At 38.5% G+C, this 26,486-nt stretch overlaps 2 protein-coding genes across 8 annotated transcripts in view; both read right to left on the bottom strand.

Annotated features, from left to right (window-relative positions):
* LOC111346639 (uncharacterized) overlaps nucleotides 1-26,486 on the bottom strand; it is a 327,471-nt gene that overhangs the window by 26,162 nt on the left and 274,823 nt on the right. The window lies entirely within an intron of this gene.
* Nucleotides 4,001-26,451, bottom strand: LOC148726282 (death domain-containing ATP nucleosidase-like). 6 transcript variants are annotated; one of them, XM_088727045.1, is made up of 7 exons: nucleotides 26,316-26,451; nucleotides 21,170-21,888; nucleotides 14,436-15,154; nucleotides 12,469-13,128; nucleotides 11,499-11,687; nucleotides 10,205-10,228; nucleotides 4,001-5,433 (listed from the first exon to the last, which is right to left on the bottom strand). In XM_088727045.1, exons 3-7 carry the CDS (start codon nucleotides 14,602-14,604, stop codon nucleotides 5,066-5,068), a joined length of 1,410 nt encoding a protein of 469 aa, XP_088583171.1. In that variant the 5' UTR covers nucleotides 14,605-15,154; nucleotides 21,170-21,888; nucleotides 26,316-26,451; the 3' UTR covers nucleotides 4,001-5,065. The 6 variants fall into 6 exon arrangements, with proteins under 6 accessions (XP_088583171.1, XP_088583173.1, XP_088583172.1 ...); XM_088727047.1 differs by lacking the exon at nucleotides 21,170-21,888 and having other exon boundaries at nucleotides 26,316-26,437; XM_088727046.1 differs by lacking the exons at nucleotides 21,170-21,888; nucleotides 26,316-26,451 and adding an exon at nucleotides 20,026-20,084.

The raw sequence follows: 26,486 nt of genomic DNA, 5'->3' as shown, positions 1-26,486 counted from the left end.
ACCTGCCTGCTTGATATTGTATTGATCTTGTGAGGAAAAAAATCAGGCCTGTTTTTCGCTATTGCATAAATAGCGCTATCTACTGCGAGGATCGTGCATCGTACGTATCTAATACCGAAGTTCAAAATATATGAACTTCATATATTCATTGTATCTCATTTATCACTATCACGGTTTTATTACGAATCAACTTAACGGCCTGCTCCCAGTTGGCTTGTTAGCTCAATTGGTAGAGCGCTGCACTAGTATCGCAAAGGTCAGTGGTTCGAGTCCCGTACAGGCCTGATTTTTTTCAGGTCTGTTTTTCGCTATTGCATAAATAGCGCTATCTACTGCGAGGATCGTGCATCATACGTATCTAATACCGAAGTTCAAAATATATGAACTTCATATATTCATTGTATCTCATTTATCACTTTCATGGGTTTATTAAGAATCAACTTAACAGCCTGCTCCCAGTTGGCTTGTTAGCTCAATTGGTAGAGCGCTGCACTAGTATCGCAGAGGTCCGTGGTTCGAGTCCCGTACAGGCCTGATTTTTTTCAGGTCTGTTTTTCGCTATTGCATAAATAGCCCTATCTACTGCGAGGATCGTGCATCATACGAATCTAATACCGAAGTTCAAAATATATGAACCTCATATATTCATTGTATCTCATAACAGCCTGTGTCGCACAAAAACTCTTTATTATCAGTCAAGCATACTTTCTAAAGCAGTCATATCATCACAGAACCGTATACAATCAACCTTATTAAGCTACCACTGTTCAGTTATGTCGATCTATTGTATCGAAGCATCACAGAAACTTCAATTCAAGAGCGCTAAAAGTTTTGATGAAGACGACACGATGAAGTCGCGAACCAATCAAATTGGACTGTTCCCCGCTTGAAAGGACCTTAGCTCGTGCAAATCCATGACAACAGTCAGCTAAACAGGTGACAAGGTGGAATTATTCATAATTCAGCTTCATGATAATAGAATTACTCGGCGTTACTTAATTAAAACGTTTCGAAGACAAAACATTGCATTTAACAAAGGGAAAATTGTGAAAATTGTGCTGAAATTTTTCCCAAACAGTGCAAAAATGCTCAAATTCGGATAAAAAGTCATTGTGATCAAGAGTGCTGGGAACAAGAGTGCTGGAACTGCACGAGCTAAGGTCCTTCCAAGCGTGGGAACAGTCCAATTTGATTGGTTCGCGACTTCGTGTTCATCAAAACTTTTAGCGCTCTTGAAATGAAGTTTCGAGAATATTCCATGGCTGTAATCATAACAGACACTTGTATCCTTACACTTATTGCTTCTTTAAATTGTGCAAGAAAATCTCATGTTTTGAACAACGCAGCAAAGAATGTAAATTGAGTTTTTTAACAACTCAGTTTGAGGAATATTTTCCAAGTCTTTCATCTATTTGACTTTCGACTGCCGTTCGGCTTTAGTAAATTTTGAGTTCTAGCACGTTGCTCTATGCGTCGGAAGAAAAAAAAAAACCTTCGAAATTCAAAGGTTACCCACTGTAGAATCGAGCTTACACGTACCAATAAGCTTGCTGAGTTAAGGAACTGAGAAGGATTTTACAATATGTGTTTCTTAGGCGTCGTTTCCTCATGTGCGATACACGCACGTACGTAATGATCATTAATGTTACTTCATCATTATTTCACGTTGGTTTGTTAAAAGCATTTCTCTTACCTTTGGCCTTGAGCTTCTCTCCTGGTGTAAGCACAATCTGTTACACAACGCTAGAAGTGGATTCAATCAACAGCTGTTGGAAGAAATTGCTGTGACTTCAACACACAGTATTATGTAGCCCACTCAAATGGATCCGCTCGCTTTCGATTCTCTATGAAATGCCTCAAATTGAAGGTTGTTCGTAAAATCGTCTTTCTTACCCATTTTTGGTCCTAAACTGCTTTTTCTATATGATAACACGTGGGTTGTTCTTTGCGAAATTTTCAAAAAGACGGTCAAAGGTGCAAACAAAAATTTTCCTGTCTCACAGCATTGAGAGAATTTACTACTTTAAATTGACAAGTGGAAGGACCAGCCAGACAAAAACCCTCTCTAAGATCTGCAGTACTCACAACAGTATGCCTTTCGGTCGTACTCCTATACTAAATGTAACTATTATAGCCTGAATGAAGAACAAGCTGTGAAAACTTGGACTTTCTAGACACCGCTATCCTCAATTCCTTCTAGTGTTTTCGCAGTCAAGATATTTTATGGTTGTTCTCAGAACAGACGCTTTTATCCTTATACTTGTTGCTGCTTCAAATTGTACTAGTATATCACGTAAACTTTCAACAATAGAGCAAATAACATAAATTGATTTGCAAAATAACTCAGCTGGAGGAATAATATTTCCCAAATATTCGCATTTTACTTTCGATTTCTGCAATCAGTTTAGAGATCAATTTGATTCTATCATGTTGCGTTCTACGGCCAAAAAACTCAAAATTTAGAAGTTACCCGTAATATAATCTAACCTACACACATCAGAAAGCTTCCTGAGATAAAGGACTGGGAAACTGTAGTCACGATTTGACGACGTAGGTGCGGCGTTCCGTTAGTTTCTTACTGAGCAGCGATTCTGCTCGAGGCATGTGCAATTAATAATGTCATACCATACATCAATATCTATACATTGATTTATTAAAAAGGATTGTTCTTACCTTTAACTTAGAGATTCTCTACTGATTTAGACACAATCTGTTAGTTACACAACCCTTGAAATCGATTCCACAAACATCTGTCAAAAGAAATTGATTTGAATTCAACTCACAGCATTAATCACTCGAGTGAAACCACTTGGTTTTGATTCTTCGTCAAATGTCTTAAATAGATGGCTTTTGTCTAACTCGTCTGTCTCACCTGTGCTTCTGGCTTCAAACTAATTTTCTACATGACATCAAGTGACTTGTTCTTTTCAGATTGTAAAAAGATGCGTTAGTTAGCGTCCGACGATCCAGCACAATGGTTGGATGCAATGCTTTGCGAATTAAGGTGTTGTCTATCAGATCACGCGATCCGTCTAATACACCGAATGCAAATATGGCGTCCAATTTGAATTGCCATTGTTCTGGACTGACTAGCCTCGTCTTCACGTGGAAAACAAAAGGATTATGTGTGGGAGGCTAGTCAGTCCAAAACAATGGCAACTCAAATTGGACGCCATATTTGCATTCGGTGTTAATTACTTATCAATCAACTCAAACCAAAGGATCAGAAGCAGTCATCTGCATGACTGAAGACGACAGATCTTGAAATTTGAACCTCAAAGTGCAAATGTTACAACAAACGTCCAAATTATCTCAGTCCATTACCCTTGATTCATTGCCAAGATCTTTTCTGTAACTTCCACTATTATCTGCCATACAATTCTTATGATGAGAATTAGAGAATTCGGTATTGGATCATCTGATAATCCCTAATTTATGTACTTTGTTTATTCTCACCACCTGCCTGCTTGATATTGTATTGATCTTGTGAGGAGAAATTCTGTGTTGATCACTTAAGGGAGTTACAGGGTTTAGCTACGTCGTTATATACATCTTCAGCTTTGGACCATCACAGACAATTTGTAAGGAACAGAGCGGGTGAAAAATGTACACTTAGGAATCAGTCATTAAATATGGGAGAGGTATCATATGGTTTTACTTTATATTTCATGTGTTCTTCCTTTATGAGCACTTTATGCCTTTTTTAACCGACCCCCCGCCTTTGTTAGAGCTCAGCGAATTAAAACTCGATAATCAATACTTATATTAGCTTTACGTTTTAGACAATAAATCTGCCATCTTACTTGGCCAAAATGTATTCCGACATAAAATCGTCTGGATTCTATTTGTTTTAGCACTTACACAAACAAAGCTTGACTGTTGACCCAAAAATCCGGACCAAAATATCGAAAAAGAAAGAGTAAGAAACCCAGAAATGGATAACGCGCTAAAGTGTCTACGTTTCAACAAAGTAAGCGGTCAGAAAACATGTAGTGCACTGTGGAAGTAAGGAGAGATAATTTTAATGACAATTAAACGGTATTTTTACTTCCTAAGAGCGGTCTAATTATTTCCATACAAACTCGTATATTTTCACCATGACGCGGCTAATTTCGCAAAGTGATCATCTTGCAGCTGGAGCTTGGGCTGCCTTTGGTCCGCTCGATGTTGTATCGATATTGTACAGGAGAAATTTTATCTTGGTCACTCAAATGAGTTAAAGAATTAAACGCGAAAAACAGAACCAGCTTACCTTTCAGCCTACCTAAAATTTATAGATTTCTTCATGGAAAGTGCTGACTTACGATATATTTACACACGAGTTTGTTTTACGATGAGGAACGAGCAAGGCTTTGCGAACGAGTGAGTCAAACTCCCTTGTGGACAGAGTCTCTTCAAATGACACAAAAGTATTAAATGTAGTGGCTCGTAATAGCGGGGAAAACTAGCTCTAGTGCGAGCACACCACGCCAAGCGCGCACTAAGGACTGTCAACCTGCCCTTCTCAACCATCTTCAATTTCTATACTCTGACTCAATTCTATTTAGTTACATCAGACTCGTTTCATTCTGGGTAACTCTAGTCGACTGATTCTAACTTTGATTGTTCTCTCTCTCTCTCTTCTACTGAAGGAGCATGCTGGCCAACTGATCTTAGAATATGAACATTTGTCGTCAAACTCTAACCTAAATACTTTGATAGTAATCTAAAAAATAAAAAGTCAACGTATGTGGATCAAACCAAGGTAATCTTTGAGTATTACTTAAGCCAAAACAAGAACTTAAGAAGTCTGGGTCCGAGGTAAGGTCAGTAGAAAACCTGAGCACGTGCACTCAGACCATTTACGGCAGATCTTTTCAGATCATTAACGTGGCTACAATATGTTTCAAGGGGTGGTCGTGCGTTAGTTTCTGCATTCTCAGAAAAGAAAATCTCAGCTCAGATTATTCAGATGTATAATCAAACTAACTAGTTGTGGTGTCGTCCTCCTTTGCTCTCGGTGGATCTGCCCCGGGGTATTTTCCTTACTCTCTTGCTGGGATGAATTTGGTGTGACCCACCTACGTCATGGATTACCAGTGGTAGCTCTGGAATAGAGCTGTGCGAAATGCTCGTTAGCGTCATGGTACTTCCAGTCTGAATCTGCTTCCTTGAAGCGTAAGAACATCTCTCTAACCTTCCTTTCGGCACGTTTCTCTGGAATGCTATTGGGGTAGAAGCTAACTTTAGTCTCTTTATTTTCCTCTTGTTCATTCTGGTTTTTAGCAACGCTGACTCCTTGGTCTTCGTGGATTCCTTCGCCTCTGCCGTCTCCATTGCTGTTCCTTTGGATTTGGTCTCCACTGGGGTCTTCAATATCACGCAATCCCGGGAAGAACTCCATAAAAATCTTCAGAGCCCACATCGCCTCACGTTCTTCAAGAGTGTATTCATCTACAAAATAATAGTTATAAACGTGATTTAATGACTTCGTTATATACCTAGACTTTCACTCAACTGAACGAGCATCATGATCAGTTGATTCATGGTCACGTGCACCTGATCAAATTCAAATGTATCCCAACCGGGATATTATTGCCTACTTGTTGTCCGCGCGCCGAATGCAACAGCATGGTTTCGCCTTATGATTATCTGAGAGAAAGCATAAATATTTAACAAAGCAGTAAAGGTATATATGGTCCCTCAAGAAATTAGATAGTTTTGTTTTCCCTCTAGTCCTGATGTTTCCCGAGACGAAGTTAAGGGAAACACAAGGACTCTCGGGAAGACAAAACCAACCGTTTCCCTTGGGACCATTCATAGACACCACTGGGCACGGCAGATTGAACATCATCTGCTGACGGAGAACAACAGTGACAATAACAAATCAAAACAAAAATAAATCGAAACGAAAAAGACCAAAACAAAAAAATAAAAGACACCAATTAAAAGTGTATTTCAAAAGTCTTAAAGTGACAGTCCTTGAGCATTCAAAATCAGCGGAAAATTCAGGTAAACATTGTCTGTGAAACTAATATTGTAATCAATGATACCACGTCGCGACTAATTGTTTCGTTCAACGAGATCGTGTGACTGATATCCGCAACACTAGCAAAGACAGGAAAATTGAAAGTTCAACACATGTTCCGCACTTTTCAAACAATTATATTTATGCAATTTTATCCAATAGTTCGAGCGTCTTGTTTCAAATCAGAACACCAGTCTCTGCTGGCAGGAGATCAATGATATGTAACAAAGCTTTGATGAAATCAGCCTGTTTCAAGTATTCTTAGATTAATAACCTCGAATTGAATAATATACAACAAAAACCTAACAGTACCTTCTAAGAAATCTAGATCCTTGAACAAGGATTTCCTTATGAAAATCACCATGGTAACTAAAATAAGCATGGTTCCTATAACCGCCAAGTTGTAAAGTTTCGACTTGGCCCGCGCAGCGCTTGCCTTTTCGAAGTACTCGTTGAGCTCTTTTAGATTAGTTACCGATGCTCCTCTTTCTTGGGGATCCTGCCCTGCCACGCTGCACACGTAGTAATCTTCCTGCCAGAATGCCGCCCACAACCAGACAGACACACCCACTAACCACTTAACTATGGTGGGAAAGGTCACGTGACAGAAGAAGCCAAAATGACAATAATCCCGGACTAGACACCTTTCGCAAACGTCCCGGATGTCTACGACGAGTAGCGAGCTGACGAAGACAATGATGAAGGCCGGAAGGTACAGCCAGCAGCTGCCAACCATTTGATTTGTCTTAGAGGGGCAGCGAAAGGCTGCGGAATTGAGCACAAGTTCAAGCACGAGCACGGCGAATTAAACAACCACGTACGTCAAAGTGGTGTTCTTGTTAGTGAATCTGCTTATGATGCCTTTTTTTCCACCAGGTGCAGAGTGTGTATTCATGACGTTGCCTCCAGTCCATTTGAGATGTTCAGGCATAACGCTGAGATCTAAGGCCTCGATATCCTGGGTTGGTTCGATCCCAGGCGGCTTAGCCCCAGATCCTTCCTCCCTGGCAGGCATTTTGGTTTGACGGTGGAGCTGCAACATTACATTGATGGAAAGTTTAAGTAAGTCAGTGCTTTCTACTGCCTAAAGTTTATGTTCTTCTGGGTTTTTCAAGCAAGCATAGGCAAACACGAGACAAGCGCATGATGGACGAGCAACTTTTACTTGTTTCCCCTCCGCGCCGCCTTCGAATAAGCACTGCACTTGGGACAGGAAAGTTTATGAGCGTCGCGTTCCCGTTACAATCTTTATTCCAAGAATTTCACAAGCTGCAACGATTCATAAGTAGTTGGATATCTTTAGGTAAATCAGAGATGTAAAATCTTTCGAAAGCGCGGGTTCAGACTTGGAAGGGGCGTACCCTCGCAGGCTAGAGCTTGCGGCCTCAGATTAAGAGGAGGTCAGTGAGATCAAAGGTTTGCCAATTCAATTGAAAAAAGACGAAAGAAACAAATGGTGACAACCAGAAGACTATGCTGTTTCATGTCTGCAAAAAAATGAAATTAATGAATCAACATCCAATTTGACCGTCGTTGTCAACGTGGGACTCTTAAGCCAACATTAAACTGGCTGACAACATCGGACTAGTGACACAAAATTCAATTTAACTGGTGCCAACACTGGACTACATTATCAAGTAGTGTTTTTGATAAGCCTTAACTAGCTGTTGCTTTTTACAATTAGTCGTGCAATCCCGCCAGTTTCTCAGTAATTTCTCGGTAATTTCTCTCTGAAATCTTACAGAAATGTTTGCTCCTCAGGAAAACATGAAAGATGATGCGGTTTACCGCGAGAGCGAAGCATTGGCCTGTGTGACGCCCTTCTCATCATCCAATCCATGATTGTTGGCGAATTTGGTACGCTTTGTAAAGGATTCAGCATCGAAAGACTCATCGCGGCGTTCAACTGAAATCATTACGTCAAGAAATTGCACAAGTATCGCTGCGATCCTAGTTGAAAATATAGTCACATCTTGAAACGAGCAAGTGACGATTGAAAAACCTCCCAAAAGAGGTCAAATCGCGGTAATTGAGAACTTCATGTAAACGGATGTTACTAAAGTTGGAGAATGGTAATGAAGAACGGGGAAGGGGGAATAGGATATAGAAAATAGAAAATGAGGAATAGGGAATGATGAATGAGGAATGGAAAATAAGGAATGGTAAATGGAGAATATTGAATGAGGAATGGGGAATGAAGAATAAGTAATGGAAAGGGAAAACGGAAAATAAGGAATGGGGAATGGAGAATGGGGAACGGGAAAACAGATGAGAAGTTGAAAATGGGAAACTAATATTTTTGGAGATTTTACGTTTACAATGCGAGATAGATATTTTCAGCGTTGATTATCGATATCCACGCTTTCTTTCCAAAAAGTTCAGAGGAAAAATTAAGTAACAATAAATTAATGTTAACACCTAAAGAATGTTTTAACTTTATTTGTTTCCATAACAAGTGATAGGTAGAATTAGATTTGTTGCGATTATTGTAAAAGCTATATTGCTGTTTACTTGAAAAGTTAGTAAGTTGGAAGTTGCAACAACAACAACAACAACAACAACAACAACTTTATTTATACTAGATCAATTGGAGCTTGTTAGGCTCCTAGCCTTACAAAAAGGCTAGCTGTTAAGTACTTGGATTCTCCAGAGTCCAAGTCCCTACTCAACTCTGAATGACAAGCGAGCCCACTGTCGAATATCCTATGAAGGTCGATCGTAGACTAACTGTTTGAATCGTCGTTTCTTTATGGCGTTTCGTCGTTTCCGCGCTCCGCTACTCCTAGTCGAGTCACTGTTTTCCGAGTTCGACTCGCCGTTTTAGAGGTCGACTCATCGCCTCGTGGGTTCGTTTCGTCGTCTTGTCAGTTCGATTCGTCGGCTTTACGAGTCCGACTCATCACCGACCACATCAGTTCGTCGTCGTTTGTCGTTTTCCCATTTCGTTGTGGCGTTTCATCGTTTCGTTATGTCGTTTCGTCTTTTCGTTATATCGTTTCGTCGTTTCAAGGCAAAGTAAAGACTCTTAAACATAGCGACTACACTAGGTGATGGTTTCGCGCCAGTCTTCACATTCGATTACGTCATGCCCCTAGCAGATCGCTGTTTCATTTGCCGTTTGTATTTTTGGTGGTTTCGGCAAAATACCCTTTACATGATGCCACGAGCAAGCTCGACGATTGGCCACAAAATCGAAATATTTTATGTAATGCTAAGCAATTTAATGTTCAGCTAGAGTGTCTGATGTTCTGCAACGCTATTCGACATAAAGCTACACCATTTGTGTGTTCAGTGTACATTTGCACATTGCGCTGAGCCATTTCAAGCAATACGACATTGTTTGTAGGTACGCTGTACCATTCTACATTACGCTGAGCCATTTCATGCAGCGCTACACCCTTTGCGTGTACGCCGTGCCTTTCGACATTATGCTGAGCCTTTTCACGCAAAGCTACACTGTATGAATGCTGTACCATTCGACATTACGCTGAGCCATTTCATGGAACGCTACACCGTTTGCGCGTGCGCTGTGCTACTCGATATAACCCTGAGCCATCTGACGCGACGCTACACCGTTTGTGTACTGTATTGCAAATGAGCGCTAGGCTATTCGCAATTGAGCTAGTCCATTTCAAAATTTCATGCTCCAACTCGACATGGGCAACTAGACCGTTCATCATTTGGCTAAACTATTCAAGTTTAGGGTGTTCTGTTTCATGAAGGAAAACTAAGCTGTCTATAATTTGGCCATGCCATTCCTTTATTAGCTATGCTATCATGCAACTGATCCTTGCACTTTTGGTGGTGACACACTCACGGAGCGATGAGTCGACTTCTAAAGCGGTCAGCCGAACTCGGAAAGCAACAACTCGACCAGAAGTAACGGAGCGCGGAAACTACAAAACGCCATAACGAAACCGTTTGAGTCGAACATTTTGTCCACGATCTACCTTCATAGTGCAGCCGTTACTCTTGAACTTCCAAGGGTTTCCAGCAAGGGGTTTCCCTTCCCTTTATCAACCGCTAAACAAAGTTAATAAATCATTTTGATCTATTTTAGAGGTGCAGTGTATTGATTATACACGTACCTATATTAATTATTGACGACAACCAAGTATAGTGTTATAAACCTGTGAGCCAGCGAGCCATGCGAGCCACACTACAAGTATTTCAATCATGAGAACATGTGGAACTTACCTTGAGCAGGTAATTCATTGGCACCTAAATTATTCAAGAAACAAAAACAATGTCGTCAGTTTAACCCATTAACTCCCACATTAGTGACCAAGACAGAATTTCTCCTTACAATATCACTACAATATCAAGCAGACAAGTGATGAGAATTAAGAGATATATCAACAAGGGGATTGTTGGTTGAGCCAACACAAAGTTTTTCAAAGTAACATCATAAGAATTATGTGGCAGACAGTGACGACAATAATTACTAACGAAATCATAAGTCGAGTGAAAATGTTAAACCAATTTGTTCTTAAGACATTCACTTAAAATGGTCTAAAACCTACGTGATATCAATTTCAGGTTCCAAGAAAAACGTTAAAAAAAACAACATAAATATGTGAGCTGGCATCCATCACTTTCCTTCCCATTCCAAAAGTTCCAACATCAAAATACAGTTCTACACATATCACTCAATAAGTCTTCTTTATTAGTTTAATCCTGTAAAAAATGTCATGGGTGAACAAGAGCGAATTTCTTCTTACAATATCAATACCGTTTCAACCAGACAAGTGATGAGAATGAAAATAAATATCAATAAGGGATTAAAAATTGTTCTCATGCCAATTTATTTAAAGGAACATCATAAGAATTAATGGCGGACAGTAGGGAGAATTTCTAATGAGATCAGGGGAGTAAAACTTGTGAAAACAGTTTGATGTGTTGCAAATTGGCCCTGGAGTATATTTCAAATCACATCAAATCTCTTTTGCAATTGTCATTAGCCTCTGTCAGTTCTCCATATTTTGGCTGTGTTCTATAAGCTACCTACAGAATACAGGTTTTCTCCTCACTCACAGAATGAACTGTTATCCATTGTTACATCCCTCAATGTAACCAAAAGTTTCTCCCTAACACTTACAGTAACCATTTAAATCCTTTGCGTGGCCTGCATCTATTTTTTCATTACAGTAATACTGCTGAGTCATTCATAAAGATGACGAGAATAGAGGAAATTATTGCCAAACTAGGACGCTTTGATTGTTGAGTGAATTCTCCTTGTCAGTTCCCAAGTAAATGTATAGAGAAAAGTATGGGGAATATGAATACAGATATCAGGGTGTAAATGTTTAAAGAAACCATGTTCAACTTATGGGAATCAAAATTAGTGTAACTTGATTAAATTCCTATTTTGTAAACTGATACTGAATGACTCATTCTGATTGGAATCCATACAAGTTTATGCTGTGGGAACTTAGATCTAAATCACATCTATCCCTTAAAAGAAAAAAAACTAAGATTAAGACAGAAATACCTGCATTATAGTGAGGCCAAACTTGGAATATGACTGGATCACTCAAAATGTTGGCCACAACAGATGCCACCATCACACAAGCAATTTGTTTCCATTTCTCACTTGAAGACTCCCTTTCATTTGCAAAGTCTTTGATGCCCTTGACTACCACCCATTCTGTCTTAAAATCATGGGCTGCTGCAAACACTCCTGAAAAAAAAAACATTCATGAATGCTCTTAACACTGACATGTCTCTTAACCATTATAAGCTTATTTCTTTGCATCCTTGTGATAATTATTGTTCAATTGAAATTCACACAGATTCACACTCTAGCTTCTGGTAAACATCCACATCACAGAAAGAGGTTAGTGTAAGTCCCCACATGTGCAACCAATGTTTACAAGAAAACTTGTACACCAAGACTGTAAAATTAATTTTCAGTTTACATCAGTCTCAAGAGACAAAATGTAATATCAATTAGAGTTAACTCTTTCACTCCCTAGATCTAATTATCCTATAATGTTGGTTGGGAGAATTGGGTTTTGGATCCACTTATAATCCCTTTCTTGATATTTGTTCTATTCTTATTACTTGTCTGCTTGATATCATATTGATATTGGAAGGAGAAATTCTGTCTTGGTCAGTCTGGGGAGTTAAGGGGTTAATAAGGACTGTGATTCTACTCCCCAGGCCTCAAACAATTCAGCAAGATACTTTCTAAATTTTTAGAAGACACAACTTTGACAATTCATGACATCCTGAAGGGGCAATGTCAATTTTAAATTAATTAACTTGTCACCTTCACCCTTACAAAAACATCTTCCTACCAAACCCTAGCCTAAAACAAAATCAAATTTGCATATACAATTCCTGCAAAGTTTCTTGAGCCAGCTAGGACAATTCTAGCACAGCTTTTCTAAAAACACTTGCTACATGTGCAAACACTGTATCTTTGACTCATAAATCATCACAATTAACATGATTCTCACCTCCACCTTCCATTTCAACTGCAATTGCTTCAGGATGTTGACCAATCATGTCCTTGTTTGCCTCTGAGATACTCAGAAACACTCCATCACAGTGCACTTTGGCATTATATTCATCAACATTTTGTAAAGGTGCCTTCCACCCATCAGCCACATGTTTGATCAGGTTACCAATATCTCTGCTGGGAGGAGTCTTGTGTGCAGCTGTTATCAGCTTTGCTGAAACAATCACATCTCCTAGCTTAGCCTCTCTGCTGTCCAAACCACTGCAGGCACCAACAGAAATAATAGCCTTGGGTCTCAAGAGTAAGATGGCATCTTTTGAAACAGACAAAGAGCCCCCAGGAACATCACGACCTTTGGAGCACCTCATCAATGCGATTTTCATTTTCTTTCCTTGATCATCACCCATGCAGCCAAAGTACACATAGCCAATACTGTTGCGGTAACTCTTAAAGGGTTCCTTCAGGTAGGCAAAGCAGCTTAAGAACTCACAGTCCTCCACTGTTAATAACAGAATATCAACAGGGAGTTTGACATATTTGCTCCAATCAGAAGAGGTGTCTGGAAGATCACTCATCAGTGGAAGTGTAACACTGAGCTTTGGTGGGCTGGCTTTACTATTCTGTGCTGATCTATTCTCCCCTGACAATAGTACTGTATCTGAAAACAAAGAATGGAGTTTTAATTCATCACAAGTTATTGGCTGATCCACATGAAATCAAAGGCAACGTAGAAAGAGAATAGAAAACCAGTTATCAATAATACACATGTATCAATGAGTCCTTGACCATGCGTAAAACAGTTTATTATATTCATACCAAGATTTACGCACCAAAAAGCACCGAGATTAAAATAGTCTCTTCGCGCAAGAAGAGGCGGCTGATTGGTCATATTTTTTTTCACTAGTGAAAAATGACGTATCGACGCTCTGATTGGCTATATCATTATTTTCACTAGTGAACAAAACTGTGTCGCTCGCTTGCCGCTCCTCTTGACTGACAAATAGCAGATTTCTAAGAGTTTAGGTGCATTTTTCTTTAGAAAGATGACTTCAAATCAGACTAACTGTTTCCAGAGCCTAGATTCATCAGTAGAAGAGTTCATACACAGACACGAAAATGAAAACACCAAGAAAAAGACCAAACATGATGTCGCTCTGTTCCACGAATTTCTTGTTTTAAAAGGTGAAATGAGACAAATGGACCAAGGTAAGTCTAGGGTTTTCACTTCTTTATTTCAAAATTTTGAACTTCCATAGAACTATTTCGACATAAACCATTTTCAGGATGTTTTAATTTATTCTACCTAGTTCTGCCTTTTAAGGGCATTTTCGCTTAATAATTTAGACGTAAAGATGTAAAGAAGTATTTTACAAGGAAACAATTTCAGTGCAACTCCCGAAAGGCGGCTTGACCGTGCGCTACTTTCCCTTGAAAGAAAGTAAAGATATGTTTATCTCTGAGTTCTGTTCGCTTATGAATCTCGGTATGTATACAATAAATAAATTATTTCACAGTTAGTTCGCCTGTATGATTTTTATTCACTCACTGTGAATAAAAATCGTACACACTCACCAACCGTGAAATAACCTCAATTATGCCCACACTAGCTGATAAAACGGGACGCAAATTTCACCAGCATACTCATGGAGAAAAGAACTCCTTGTGCTCCCATTTTTCTCCTAGTATGCATGCCTGTGTCATTTGCTGAGTAACATCACCTTTCTCTCAAATAATCAGGCTCCAAATTCATCATCTTCTGTACAAAATTATATCTTAGCTCTGAGTTTTTTACAAAATAATATAACTTCCCATCATCAAGAAAAGAAACATAAAAATTCACTTACAAGTACATGTTGGTGTGACTTTTCCAATAGAAATTTTGGGAGGAATTATTTTTATTTTACAATCCACTATATCTAACATTATTAAAAAGACTTCAAATCAACAAAAGTAAATCAAACAAACCTTCCATCCCTGAACTTTGTTCAGAAATCTCAATGGAATCCTCTGGGTCATCTTCCTTTTTGGCCTTTTTTACCACTTCATCTTCATGTGATTTGTCTCTGATGCAGTCTTCATCCTTCAGCCACTCTCTCAAAAGCTCTTGGTAGTGTTCCTCAAGATCGGCATCCATACAATCAATTTCAAGATCATTGATGGTATCCTGATAGCAGGCCCCTCCAATACGCTGAAATGTGTCTTTGATGTCATTTCAGTAGGAACCGAAGGTTAAATCATCAACTGAACCACTGGTAACATGGCTGTAAACTTTGTCTCTGAGGATCTTGATGCGAGTGATATCAGCTGCTGGAGTGATGTCTGTTACCAGAGGAAGATCATCCCGGCCAGAGGCAGGGAGAGTCAGACCCCAAATGTTCCTCAGAAGAAGTATCACCAGGGAGCTTTCAAAGTTTATTGAGGAAACTGATGATTTCACAGCAGGATACAGTTTCCCCCACTGGATGGTACTCAAGACTCTTTTCTTTCGCAGTGTTTGCAATTTTGCATGATTTGTAGCATCAGTCAGAACAGTCTGAAGGTTTTCTGGTGGACATATCCTGTCAAAGATCTCCCTTAATACACATGATCCAACATCGACGAGAAGGCGACACAGCTGAGCATAATTAGACGTTTCTTTGGTAGAAGGATATGATGGAGTGGCAGAAGCCATGAGGAAGCATCTCCTGTAAGGGTATGCTTTAATTATTGTCGATGATATTACAAAAAATCAACTGCAACAAAGCTATCATGAATTTAAAACCAAAATGCTAAAATTATCAGACAGCATTAAGCATATGTTTAGAATATAATGGTCACCTGACAGGCTCATTAAACAATTTGATGACAATCGATAAATATCCGATAATTTTCCAGCACTGGAATATGGCCGATTGAATTCACTAAAACGAAAGATAACTGGGGAATCAACGTTGAAAAATATAGAGAAATAAAGTATACAACTCAGAGCAACAATACGAAGATACAAACACGTCTCCAGGAAACAAGAAGTGCTGACCGAAGCACTAATCCACAAGTTTTCACGATTTCCTCTCTTGTAATTACAGGAATCAAGCTGAAAAGTATCAAATGCATGAATTGCTTTACCTTGACAAAAATTGGCCGCTCAGAAACACTAAATTAGCCTTTTAAAGTAGAGTTCAACCGCAGCCAACTCAAACAACAACCCTGTTTCAATCACGACTTCGCTGAGCAACAGACTGGTTACCAGTCCTAGTTAGCAAGTGTGAAGGAGAGACTGGGAGATATATTTGACTCCTCCTTCAAGGTAGCCTGTGACACGGGGAATTTTGGAATTTATGGGTACACCAAAAAGCTGCTACTAGGCCTTTATAGATTATGCTAGCATAATTTTTGGCATAATCTCAGCAAAGTGGCATAATTTCTGCCAAGTAGCAATGCTAGCATAATTCGCACATTTTGATAATTATCGGATCATTTTTGATGCCACCATTTTGATCATTGTTCATCTCTACTCCTAAGCACTTGCTGACCTTATTCGATGTTTTAAGTTTTAGTTCAAGTAGTAGCATTTTTACTTCAACGGTGAATCACTAAGCAGCGTCTGAAACGGTCTGAGTCCGGGTTAACATGAACCTCATGTTTATTAGAATTTCATTGAGGATTTGTTGCGTTTCTTTCTTGTAGACCAACGGCCTCTAATTAAAAATGCATTTTTTGGACTTATTTGCAATTTTTTCAAAGAGCATAATTTAAAAAAAAAAGGGGCATAATTTGGAAGAAAGAGCATAATTTACGCATAATTTCGCCAAAAAAAAGCAATGCTATTAGCATACTAATATGCTACTTTTACTTGTAGCATAATCTATAAAGGCCTGGCAGAATGCCTTTCTCTCTTCTCTGTCTAAATACTAATAATCAGCTCTCATCAAAACTTCTTTTGTTTAGAATGCTCTTTGTGAGGTTCCACAGGATGTCCTCAGAGCTACTGTATTTCTTGAAAAGCTTTCGGAAATTTTAATGAATCCCACCCCCAAGTAAGAGAAAAGGCACTGGGAACGAGGTTGGGTGAAACCACCAAGTCGTTTTGCTCAGCTATGACAAAGTTTTAGTTTCATAAATACTTTTTCTCTACCTTTCTACGAGTTCTAAAAATTAAGTTTCTCTGATATATAGAGGAAATTTATAGAAAAGGAAGTAAAAAGGAATTCTTAACAGCCAACTGAGCTTTCTACCGGTATCTAAGACAGAAAGCGAAAAACTTTTACAAACTGATTTGAAGTACTTCAGCCTGGTTTTCACATAAATTGGGGTCAAAATGGCAAATATAACTTAACATAAGTAGATAACTCTCTGTAACTCATCCAGATCAGAAATTCAGAGAAATGAAATTTTGTACTACAAGACTAGCATTTGAACATAGCTCAGCAGGCGGTCATTTCAGCACATCTCACTTGTTCTAAACATCATTGAGAGGCAGTCTCTCTAAAAGCAGTAATGTGCATTTCAGTTCAAAATATCAATTCATTTCACAATTTTCCCATGAATCTGTTTTAATTTAAAATAAAGGAAACCACTGTTTCTTTTAAGTATTGTAAAATAATTTTTTCGAGGCGAAAATTGCTTCAAAGGCCCCTATTTGATCCATATTTGACCCATATTTGACAGAATCAATCATCAAAAATGACACAAATAGAAATTGAAAACTGCATTTTTATGGAATTCAGTTGTTATCAAATTTCGCGAAAATGAATTGATATTCAGCCAAATGAAGTATGCAGTGGTTTGTTTCACTGTAAGGTCCACCCAACTTGAGAATATATGCCGAATCAATTTTTTGGCTGCTGCCACGATATTTTAAAAATGTTTGATTTTTGGCCACATTTGCGCATAGGAAAACCAAGAAAATCCTGCTACGGAAGCTGGACAATTTGGCAACTCCAACCAATTTACAGTACTTCAGAGAATGGTATGGTGGTTTTTATCCCCACATTGTAATTTCCAAGCCAGATATGAAAGTTACAAAATGACTAAAATGATTTAAAGTTCAGTAAATTTGTTTCCAATTGAGGAATCTGATCTCAATTTTTGGAAGAAATTTGAAATTTTATTTTGACCTGTGCATAAAATTCAAGTTCAAAAATTATCCACAGGTTAGCTGCACCTTGAGCAAGTGAAATAGAAAAGGCTGAAAAAAAGTTGCCACAGGATTCAAAACTTTGCCTCTTGGGCATCTTCTGTTCTGAAGATTAATACACACCGTTTTACATTAATACTTTTTTATTGTCCCTCGCAAGTGGAAAAAAAGGGGAAAACAAATCACATACACAAAGTTACTGTGAAACATGGAATTTATGTCATTCAGAAATTGTATGAGTAATGTGAATGCAATGAAATGCTATTGTCAGCTCAGTTAGGGTTAAATGACACAAATATCCATATTTTACTCCAATAATTTGTCCGCTATTCACTTGAAACAGGCCAATCAAATTAAATAACAAGGTAATTATAGACAGTGCATCAGAGTCAAAAACCAGTAAATATAATATATCAAGAGAAACTCTGAGCATCAATCAACAAATGGTTCAGAAATATGAATGTCTCCAACTAACAGGAAGTGCTGGTGAAAGGATTCGCGATTTGGCTATCGAGGAAAGATAAATAACACACTTCGACAAAGTGCTTTTACTGTGATGTACGTAGGCGAAAGAAATTCTATAGCTATTACGCTCAATATACGTAAAAAGTCACACACCGGTCGCGTTAGACCCACACTAAAACTTATGAAGCGTTTTGGGAACGGGTCGGTCTGCAAACTTTACGAGAGATAAATTTACGAGCGATGCCTTACGAGTGATCCACCTATCGAAGAATATCAAGCGAAACCTGCTACATCAAACGAGCTACCTCATATCTATATGGTAAAACACATCATAACTTGACAATATTTCATTTTGGCCGACACAGTGATTAATCTTGCTAGTGGTAAGGCGGAAGTCCTGCATGTTGCTCATTTCCTCAGAGGTTTGACCGAAGGCTTGACCAAGAACTCAGCAAAAGCACAAGAACCCATCCTCGGAGACCCAGGAGCTGTGAGTCGATTTCAAGTTACGACGGAAGAGCCCCTGAGAACATTGTTATGGGCGGCCGTCACCATAGTCTCCCTCGCAGCCGTTTTTAGTCTCGTCATGCAACGCTGCGACGAGACTAAAAACGGCTGCGAGGGAGACTACCGTCACCACCAAAAATACAAGGATGTCAAATAGATAAGTAAATACAAAGATGGTTTAAGGATCAGCTGCAGGATACCATAGCTAATAAAGGAATGGCATGGCCAAATTATAGACAGTCTAGGTTTACTTCATGAAATAGAACAGCCTAAACATTAATAGTTTAGCCAAATGATAAACGGTCTAGTTGCCCATGTCGAGTTGGAACGTGAAATTGTGAAATGGACTAGCTAAATTGCAAATAGTCTAGCACTCATATGCAATACAGTACACAAACGGTGTTGCCTTGCGTCAAATGACTCAGGATAATATGGAGTAGCACAGCGTACGCACAAACGGTGTAGCTTTGGGTAAAATGGCTCAGCATAATGTCGAATGGTACATCGCGATACAAACAGTGTAACCTTGCGTGAAAAGGCTCAGCGTAATGTGGAATGGTACAGCGTACACACAAATGGTGTAGCGCTGTGCGAAATGGCTCAGCGCAGTATCAAATGGTACGGCATAATGTCAAATGGTACAGTGTACATACAAACAGCGTAGCGTTGCGAGAAATAGCTCAGCGTAATGTGGAATGGTACAGTGTACACACAAACGGTTTAGTGACGTAACGCTACACCATTCGTGTGTACACTGTGCCATGCGACATCACGCTGAGCCATTTCACGCATCGCTACACTGTTTGTATGTACGCTGTGCCATTGTACATTACGCTGTTCCATTTGCGGTTTGTATTTTTGGTGGTTTCGGCGAGATAGCGATCTGCTGGGAGGCATGACGTCATCGAGTGTGAAGAATTGCGCGAAACAATCACATTGTGTGGTCGCTGTGTTAAAGAGCCTTCACTTTGCCCTGCCGTAAAGCAGAGCCAACTCGGTAAATTTCTCCTATTTTTTTCTCAGCCGATATTGCTTTTATTTGTTTTCCTTCATGAAAGCGTTAATTAAAATAGCACTGAACAAGACTTGATTCTACCACGGTTTGCCAGCCTCCCGGTTTCCCACAGTTTGCACACGTTGATGTGCCTGAATGTTTAAAGTGTTAAGTAGTGTTATGACGTACGAGAAATGTCGAATGCCGAGCTCTGCTTTCTTTTCTGGCTCGCGCTTACTTTTCAATGAGAGTTTAACTGCAAAGGCTATAACGTCAACAGCGTACGCCCATGGGGAAATGGTGGACGCTGAATTGACCATTCAGAGCGCGCGCTTTACTCTGGTTATTTTATAAATGTCATGGCGGACAGTATAGACGAAAATGTAGCCAGTAAAACTTTCTTACAAAATCTTTGCAGTTCTATTTTCATTCAGCGTTACTTTTCACTCCGATTATTGAAATACTTAAACTACCTTGTAAGTCTCTTTGACCCCAAATTAGGATTTTTACTGCCTGCATTTCTTTTCTTGAACTATAAAAAATCAATTGAAATTAAAAAAACAAAATATTAATAAAAAGACAGGTGTAAAGATAGTCGGTGTCTCTGAGTTTTAGCTTGAAGACTTTCCCGCCATTCATGATTAATAGACTTAGGCAGTGCCAGTGTGGTAACTTGCAGTTTGGATTCTGTAAAGCTCTACAAGAACTGGCAAAACTGGTGTCAGTGATCATATTGTCATACAGATATAGTGTGGTTAGCTTACAGCTTGAAAACTGTAAAGCTTCATATAGACTGGAACAACCGGTATCAGTGACTTCATTACCCCCTAGATTAAGTATGATTAGCTTACAGCCTGGATGCCAATACTGATGTGGTAACTCTTAAAGGGTTCCTTCAGGTAGGCAAAGCAGCTTAAGAACTCACAGTCCTCCACTGTTAATAACAGAATATCAACAGGGAGTTCGACATTGCTTTAATCAGTAGAGGTGTCTGGAAGATCACTCATCAGTGGAAGGGTAACACTGAGCTTTGGTGGGCTGGCTTTATTATTCTGTGCTGATCTATTCTCCCCTGGCATTAGTACTGTCTCTGAAAATGAATGGACTTTTCAGTTTTTTCCATTCATACATTACAAGTTGTTAGCTGACCCAAATTAAATCAAAGACAACGTAGAAAAGGAAAAGAAAACCTGAGTTATGAATAGTACATCAATGAGCCCTTGACCCTAGGCCTGCATAAAACAGTTTATGCCCACACTATAACTGATAAAACAGTAGAAACATTTCACTGGCATACTCAAGGAAACAAGAACTCCAAGTATTCCCTTTTTTCTCCTAGTATGTATGTCTGTGTCATTCACTGAGTAACATCATCTTTTACTCAAATAATCACATTTCAAATTCATCATCTTCAGTACAAAATTATATCTGAGTTATGAATTTTTTATCTAACATCCCATCATCAAGAAAAAAAAAAATCAAAAAAATTCACTTACATATACATGTTGCTGTGACTTTAAAGACAGAAATTATGAGAGAAATTATTTTTATTTCACAATCCACATATCTAACATTATTAAAAAAGACTTCAAATCAACAAAAGTAAATCAAACAAACCTTTCTTCCGTGAACTTTGTTCAGATATCTCAATGGAATCCTCCAGGTCATCTTCCTTTTTGGCCTTTTTTACCACTTCATCTTCATGTGATTTGTCTCTGATGCAGTCTTCATCCTTCAGCCACTCTCTCAAAAGCTCTTGGTAATGTTCTTCAAGATCGGCATCCATACAATCAATTTCAAGATCATTGATGGTATCCTAATAGCAGGCCCCTCCAATGCGCTGAAAGGTGTCTTTGATGTCATTCCAGTAGGAACTGAAGGTTGGATCATCAACTGAACCACTGGTAACATGGCTGTAAACTTTGTCTCTGAGGATCTTGATGCGAGTGATGTCAGCTGCTGGAGTGGTGTCTGTTACCAGAGGAAGGTCATTCCGGCCAGAGGCAGGGAGAGTCAGACCCCAAATGTTCCTCAGAAGAAGTATCAGCAGGGAGCTTTCAAAGTTTATTGAGGAAACTGATGATTTCACAGCAGGATACAGTTTCCCCCACTGGGAGGTACTCAGGACTCTTTTCTTTCGCAGTGTTTGCAATTTTGCATGATTTGTAGCATCAGTCAGAACAGTCTGAAGGTGTCCTGGTGGACATATCCTGTCAAAGATCTCTCTTAACACACATGATCCAACATCGACGAGAAGGCGACACAGCTGAGCATAATTAGAGGTTTCTTTGGTAGAAGGAAGAGATGGAGCGGCAGAAGCCATGAAGAGATGTCTCCTGTAAGGATATGGTTTAACTGAATTATTGTCGGTGACATTACAAAACATCAAATGTAACAAAGCTGTCATGAATTTAACACCAAATACTAAAGTATCATACAGCATTAAGCAAATGTTTAGAATATAATGGTCGTCTGACAGGCTCATTGAACCATTTGATGACAATCGATAAATTTCTGATAATTTTCCAGCACTGGAATGTGGCCGATTGAATTCACTAATAAAAACGAAAGATAACCGGGGAATCAACGTTAAAAGATATAGAGAAATAAAGGATATAACTCAGAGCAACAATACGAAAATATGAACACGTCTCCAAGAAACAAGAAGTGCTGACCAAAGCACTAATCCACAAGTTTTCGCAATTTTCTCGCTTGTGATTACAGGAATCAAGCTGAAAAGTATAATATGCACGAATTGTTTTACCTTGAAATAATTGGCCACTCAGAAACACTAAATTAGAATAATTTAAAGTACAGTTCAACGGCAGCCAACTCGAACAAAAGCCATGTTTCAATCAAGACTTCACTGAGCCGACAGACTGGTTACCAGTCCTAGTTGGCAAGTGTGAAGGAGAGACTGGGAGATATACATGACTCCTCTTTCATGTTCAAGGGACTGTTTAAGGTAGCCTGTGACACAGTGAATTGTCATAGTTTTGGAATTTATGGGTACATCAAAAAGCTGCTACTAGGCCTTTATAGATTATGCTAGCATAATTTTTAGCATAATTGCAGTAAACTGGCATAATTTCTGCCAAGTAGCAATGCTAGCATAATTCCCTTTTTTTGATAATAATCGGATCATTTTTGATGCTACAATTTGATCATTGTTCATCTCTACTTCCAAGCACTTGGTGATGTTATTTGATGTTTTAAGTTTTAGTTCTGGTAGTGACATCTGAAGATCACTGTGAATCACTGAGTGGCGTCTGAAACGGTCTGAGCCCAGGATAACATGAAGCACATGTTTATTTGAATTCATTGTGGATTTGTTGCATTTTCTTGTAGACCAACAGCTTCCAATTAAAAAATGTATTTTTTGGACTTATTTGCAATTTTTTCAAAGAGCATAATTTTAAAAAAAGGGGCATAATTTGGAAGAAAGAGCATAATTTTAGCATAATTTTGCCAAAAAAAGCAATGCTATTGGCATAATAATATGCTACTTTTACTTGTAGCATAATCTATAAAGGCCTGGCAGAATGCCTTTCTCTCTTCTCTGTCTAAATACTAATTATCAGCTCCCATCATAACTTCTTTTGTTTAGAATGCTCTTTCTGAGGTTCCACAGGATGTCCTCAGAGCTACAGTACTGTAAAAGCTTTCGGAAATTTTAATGAATGCCACCCCCAAGTAAGGGAAAAAGCACTGGGAGCCAGGTTGGGTGAAACCACCAAGTCATTTTGCTCAGCTATGACAAAGTTTTAGTTTCATAAATACTTTTTCCCTTGCTACAAGTTCTAAAAAATAAGTTTCTCTGATATACAGAGGAACTTTAAAGAAAAGAAAGTAAAAAGGAATTCTTAACAGCCAACTGAGCCTTCTATCGGTACTTAAGACAGAAAACGAAAAACTTCTACATACTGATTTGAAGTACTTCAGCTTGGTTTTCACATAAATTGGGGTCAAAATAGCAAATATGACTTAACATAAGTAGATAACTCTCTCTAACTCATCCAGATCAGAAATTCACAGAAATGAAATTTTGCACTACAAGACTAGCATTTGAACATAGCTCAGCTGGTGTTCATCTCAGCACATCTCACTTGTTCTAAACATCATTGAGAGGTAGTCTCTCTAAAAGCAGTAATGTGCATTTCAGTTCAAAATATCAATTCATTTCTCAATTTTCCCATGAATCTGTTTTAATTTAAAATAAAGGAAACCACTGTTTCTTTTAAGTATTGTAAAATAATTTTTTCCAGGCAAAAATTCCTTCAAAGGCCGATATTTCACCCATATTTGACAGCATCAGTCATAAAAATGGCACAAATTAAAATTGAAAACAGCATTTTTATGGAATTCAGTTATTATTAATTCTCTCGAAAATGAATTCATATTCAGCCAAATGAAGTATGCAGTGGTTTGTTTCACTGTAAGGTCCACCTAACTTGAGAATATGTGGCGAATCAATTTTTTGGCTGCTGCCACAATATTTTGAAAATGTTTGATTTTTGGCCACATTTGCTCTTAGGAAAACCAAGAAAATCCTCCTACAGAAGCAGGACAATTTGGCAACTCCAACCAATTTACAGTACTTCAGAGAATGGTATGGTGGTTTTTATCCCCACATTGTAATTTCCAAGCCAGAAATGAAAGTTACAAAATAATTAAAATGATTTAAAGTTCAGTAAATTTGTTTCCAATTGAGGAATCTGATCTCAATTTTTGGAAGAAATTGAAATTTCACTTTGACCTGTGCATGAAATTCAAGTTCAAAAATTATCCTCAGGTTAGCTGCACCTTGAGCAAGTAAAATTATAGAAAAGCCTGAAAAAAAAAAGCTTCCACAGGATTCAAAACTTTGCCTCTTGGGCATCTCTTGTTCTGACCATTAATACACACCATTTTAAATAATATTAATACTTGTTTTATTGTCCCTCGCAAGTGGAAAAAAGGGGGAAACAGATCACATACACGAAGTTACTGTGAAACATGTAATTCATGTCGTTCAGAAATTATGAGTATTGTGAATGCAATGAAATGCGATTGTCAGCTCAGTTAGAGTTAAATGACACAAAGATCCATATTTTACTCCAATAATTTGTGCGCTATCCACTTGAAACAGGCCAATCAAATTAGACAACAAGGTAATTATAGACAGTGCATCAGAGTCAAAAATCAGTCAATATAATATATCAAGAGAAACTCTGAGCATCAATCAACAAATGGTTCAGAAATATGAATGTCTCCAATTAACAGGAAGTGCTGGTGGAAGGATGTGTGATTTGGCTTTTGAAGCAAAAATTTGTCACTATTGGTTACTGAAAATCCAAATTAACTTCAGACTCTATCGAGGAAAGATAAATAACACACTTCAACAAAGTGCTTTTACTGTTTTAATCTCATAGGAATACCGCTGCGCACTCGATCTAAAACTAGATTTTGAATAATTAGACCCCTGCAGAGTTTCAGACAAACACAAGATCTCGCTTCACTGAGTTACTGTACATGCAAACACTTCTCGTCCATAAAACACATTTTTTAGTCCCAAAAGGGTGGATACAAAGCACTGCTGCCAGGGCGCATGTACTAGCAACTCGAGATACCCTAATAAACTCCCCAAAAAGCTGAAAGAACTGCAAGAATCAGGGGAGAAAATATTTTTGCCCTTCCCAAAGCCAGCGAAAGACTTTGAAAAATGTCAGCAATGGATTAGCCCTTGTTCTCAACAAAATTTTACTGTTACAGTAGCTAAAGTGACAAAAGATACGTATATTTGTGAAGCACATTGGCCTGATGGTAAAGGTCCAACAAGTGATTTTCCAGATTGAATCCTTTGAAGGCGAATTTTCTGTCACTGCATTATTTGTTGATCCAAACCCAATCTATTCCATGCTTTAGCTTCTTGGGTTTGACTTCAATTTTTCTTTGTATCAGGCATACATAGTCAGCTGTTCGATCGTCAAGCGGATGACATAAAAAGATTTGGTTTTTATTTCCGGATTTCCAATCAGGGCATGTTTTTCCTTCACTATATTTACAAAAGGCAGAGTAGATATCTCGAATTTTCACGCTTTCCCGGCAAATCTGGCCAGGTTCGACAAAATAATAGCTAATAAGTGAGCTAACTTCAAATACTGCAGGGTGAACAGCAATCAAGTGTTAATCTCAGCACTAATAAATTAATGGTTCAGAAAATTAATTCGCAAAAGTCTTAAACAACCATGCAGAAAGTGCTCACGAGAGCACTTAACCGTGTATCATGAGTTAAAACACAAATTTATTGGCTAGAAGCCGGGAACATTCAGCTAAATTCGAAAAAATGATAACGGATAAGTGACTCAACATCAAAAGCTGCTGCATATGGTGATATCAAGTATAACTATGGGCACCAATTCGCAAACATTTAATAACAACATATGTCAATCATACAGAAAGTACTGACCGAAGCACTAAGGCTCGATCGTGGTTTAACAATCTGGCTTTGAAAACAAATATTTCAATGCTGGTAACTGAACGAATCCAGTCAAATTCAACAAAATGATAATTAACGAGTGAATTAACATAAAAAAAAAATAAACAGCTAAATATAGCGATATCAAGTATAACTATGCGCGCCAATATCAAGAGTATCTATGAGGAAGTGCTGACCGAAGTACTAAGCAACCAGTTCGAACAATTTAGCTCCAAAGTCACAATTCCCTCGCTGGTAGTTACAGGAATCAAAGGTAAAAATTATATGGTACATGAATTACTTTACCTTGACAAGAATTGTCTGCTTAGAAATAGTCAAAGAAGTCTATCGAAGTAGAGATCAACCGCATCCAACTCGAACGTCCGCAATATTTCGAGAACATTCAGACAGACTGGTTACCAGTCTCTGTTAGCAAATTTGAAAGAAAAAAAATATCGCGTGATATTTAGGCCTCAC

The sequence above is a fragment of the Stylophora pistillata genome, chromosome 7 (genome assembly GCF_964205215.1).
Source record: "Stylophora pistillata chromosome 7, jaStyPist1.2, whole genome shotgun sequence".
Lineage (NCBI taxonomy): Eukaryota > Metazoa > Cnidaria > Anthozoa > Scleractinia > Pocilloporidae > Stylophora > Stylophora pistillata.
The sequence above is the reverse complement of the archived record's forward strand: the minus strand, read 5'-3'. Positions and strand labels throughout refer to the sequence as shown.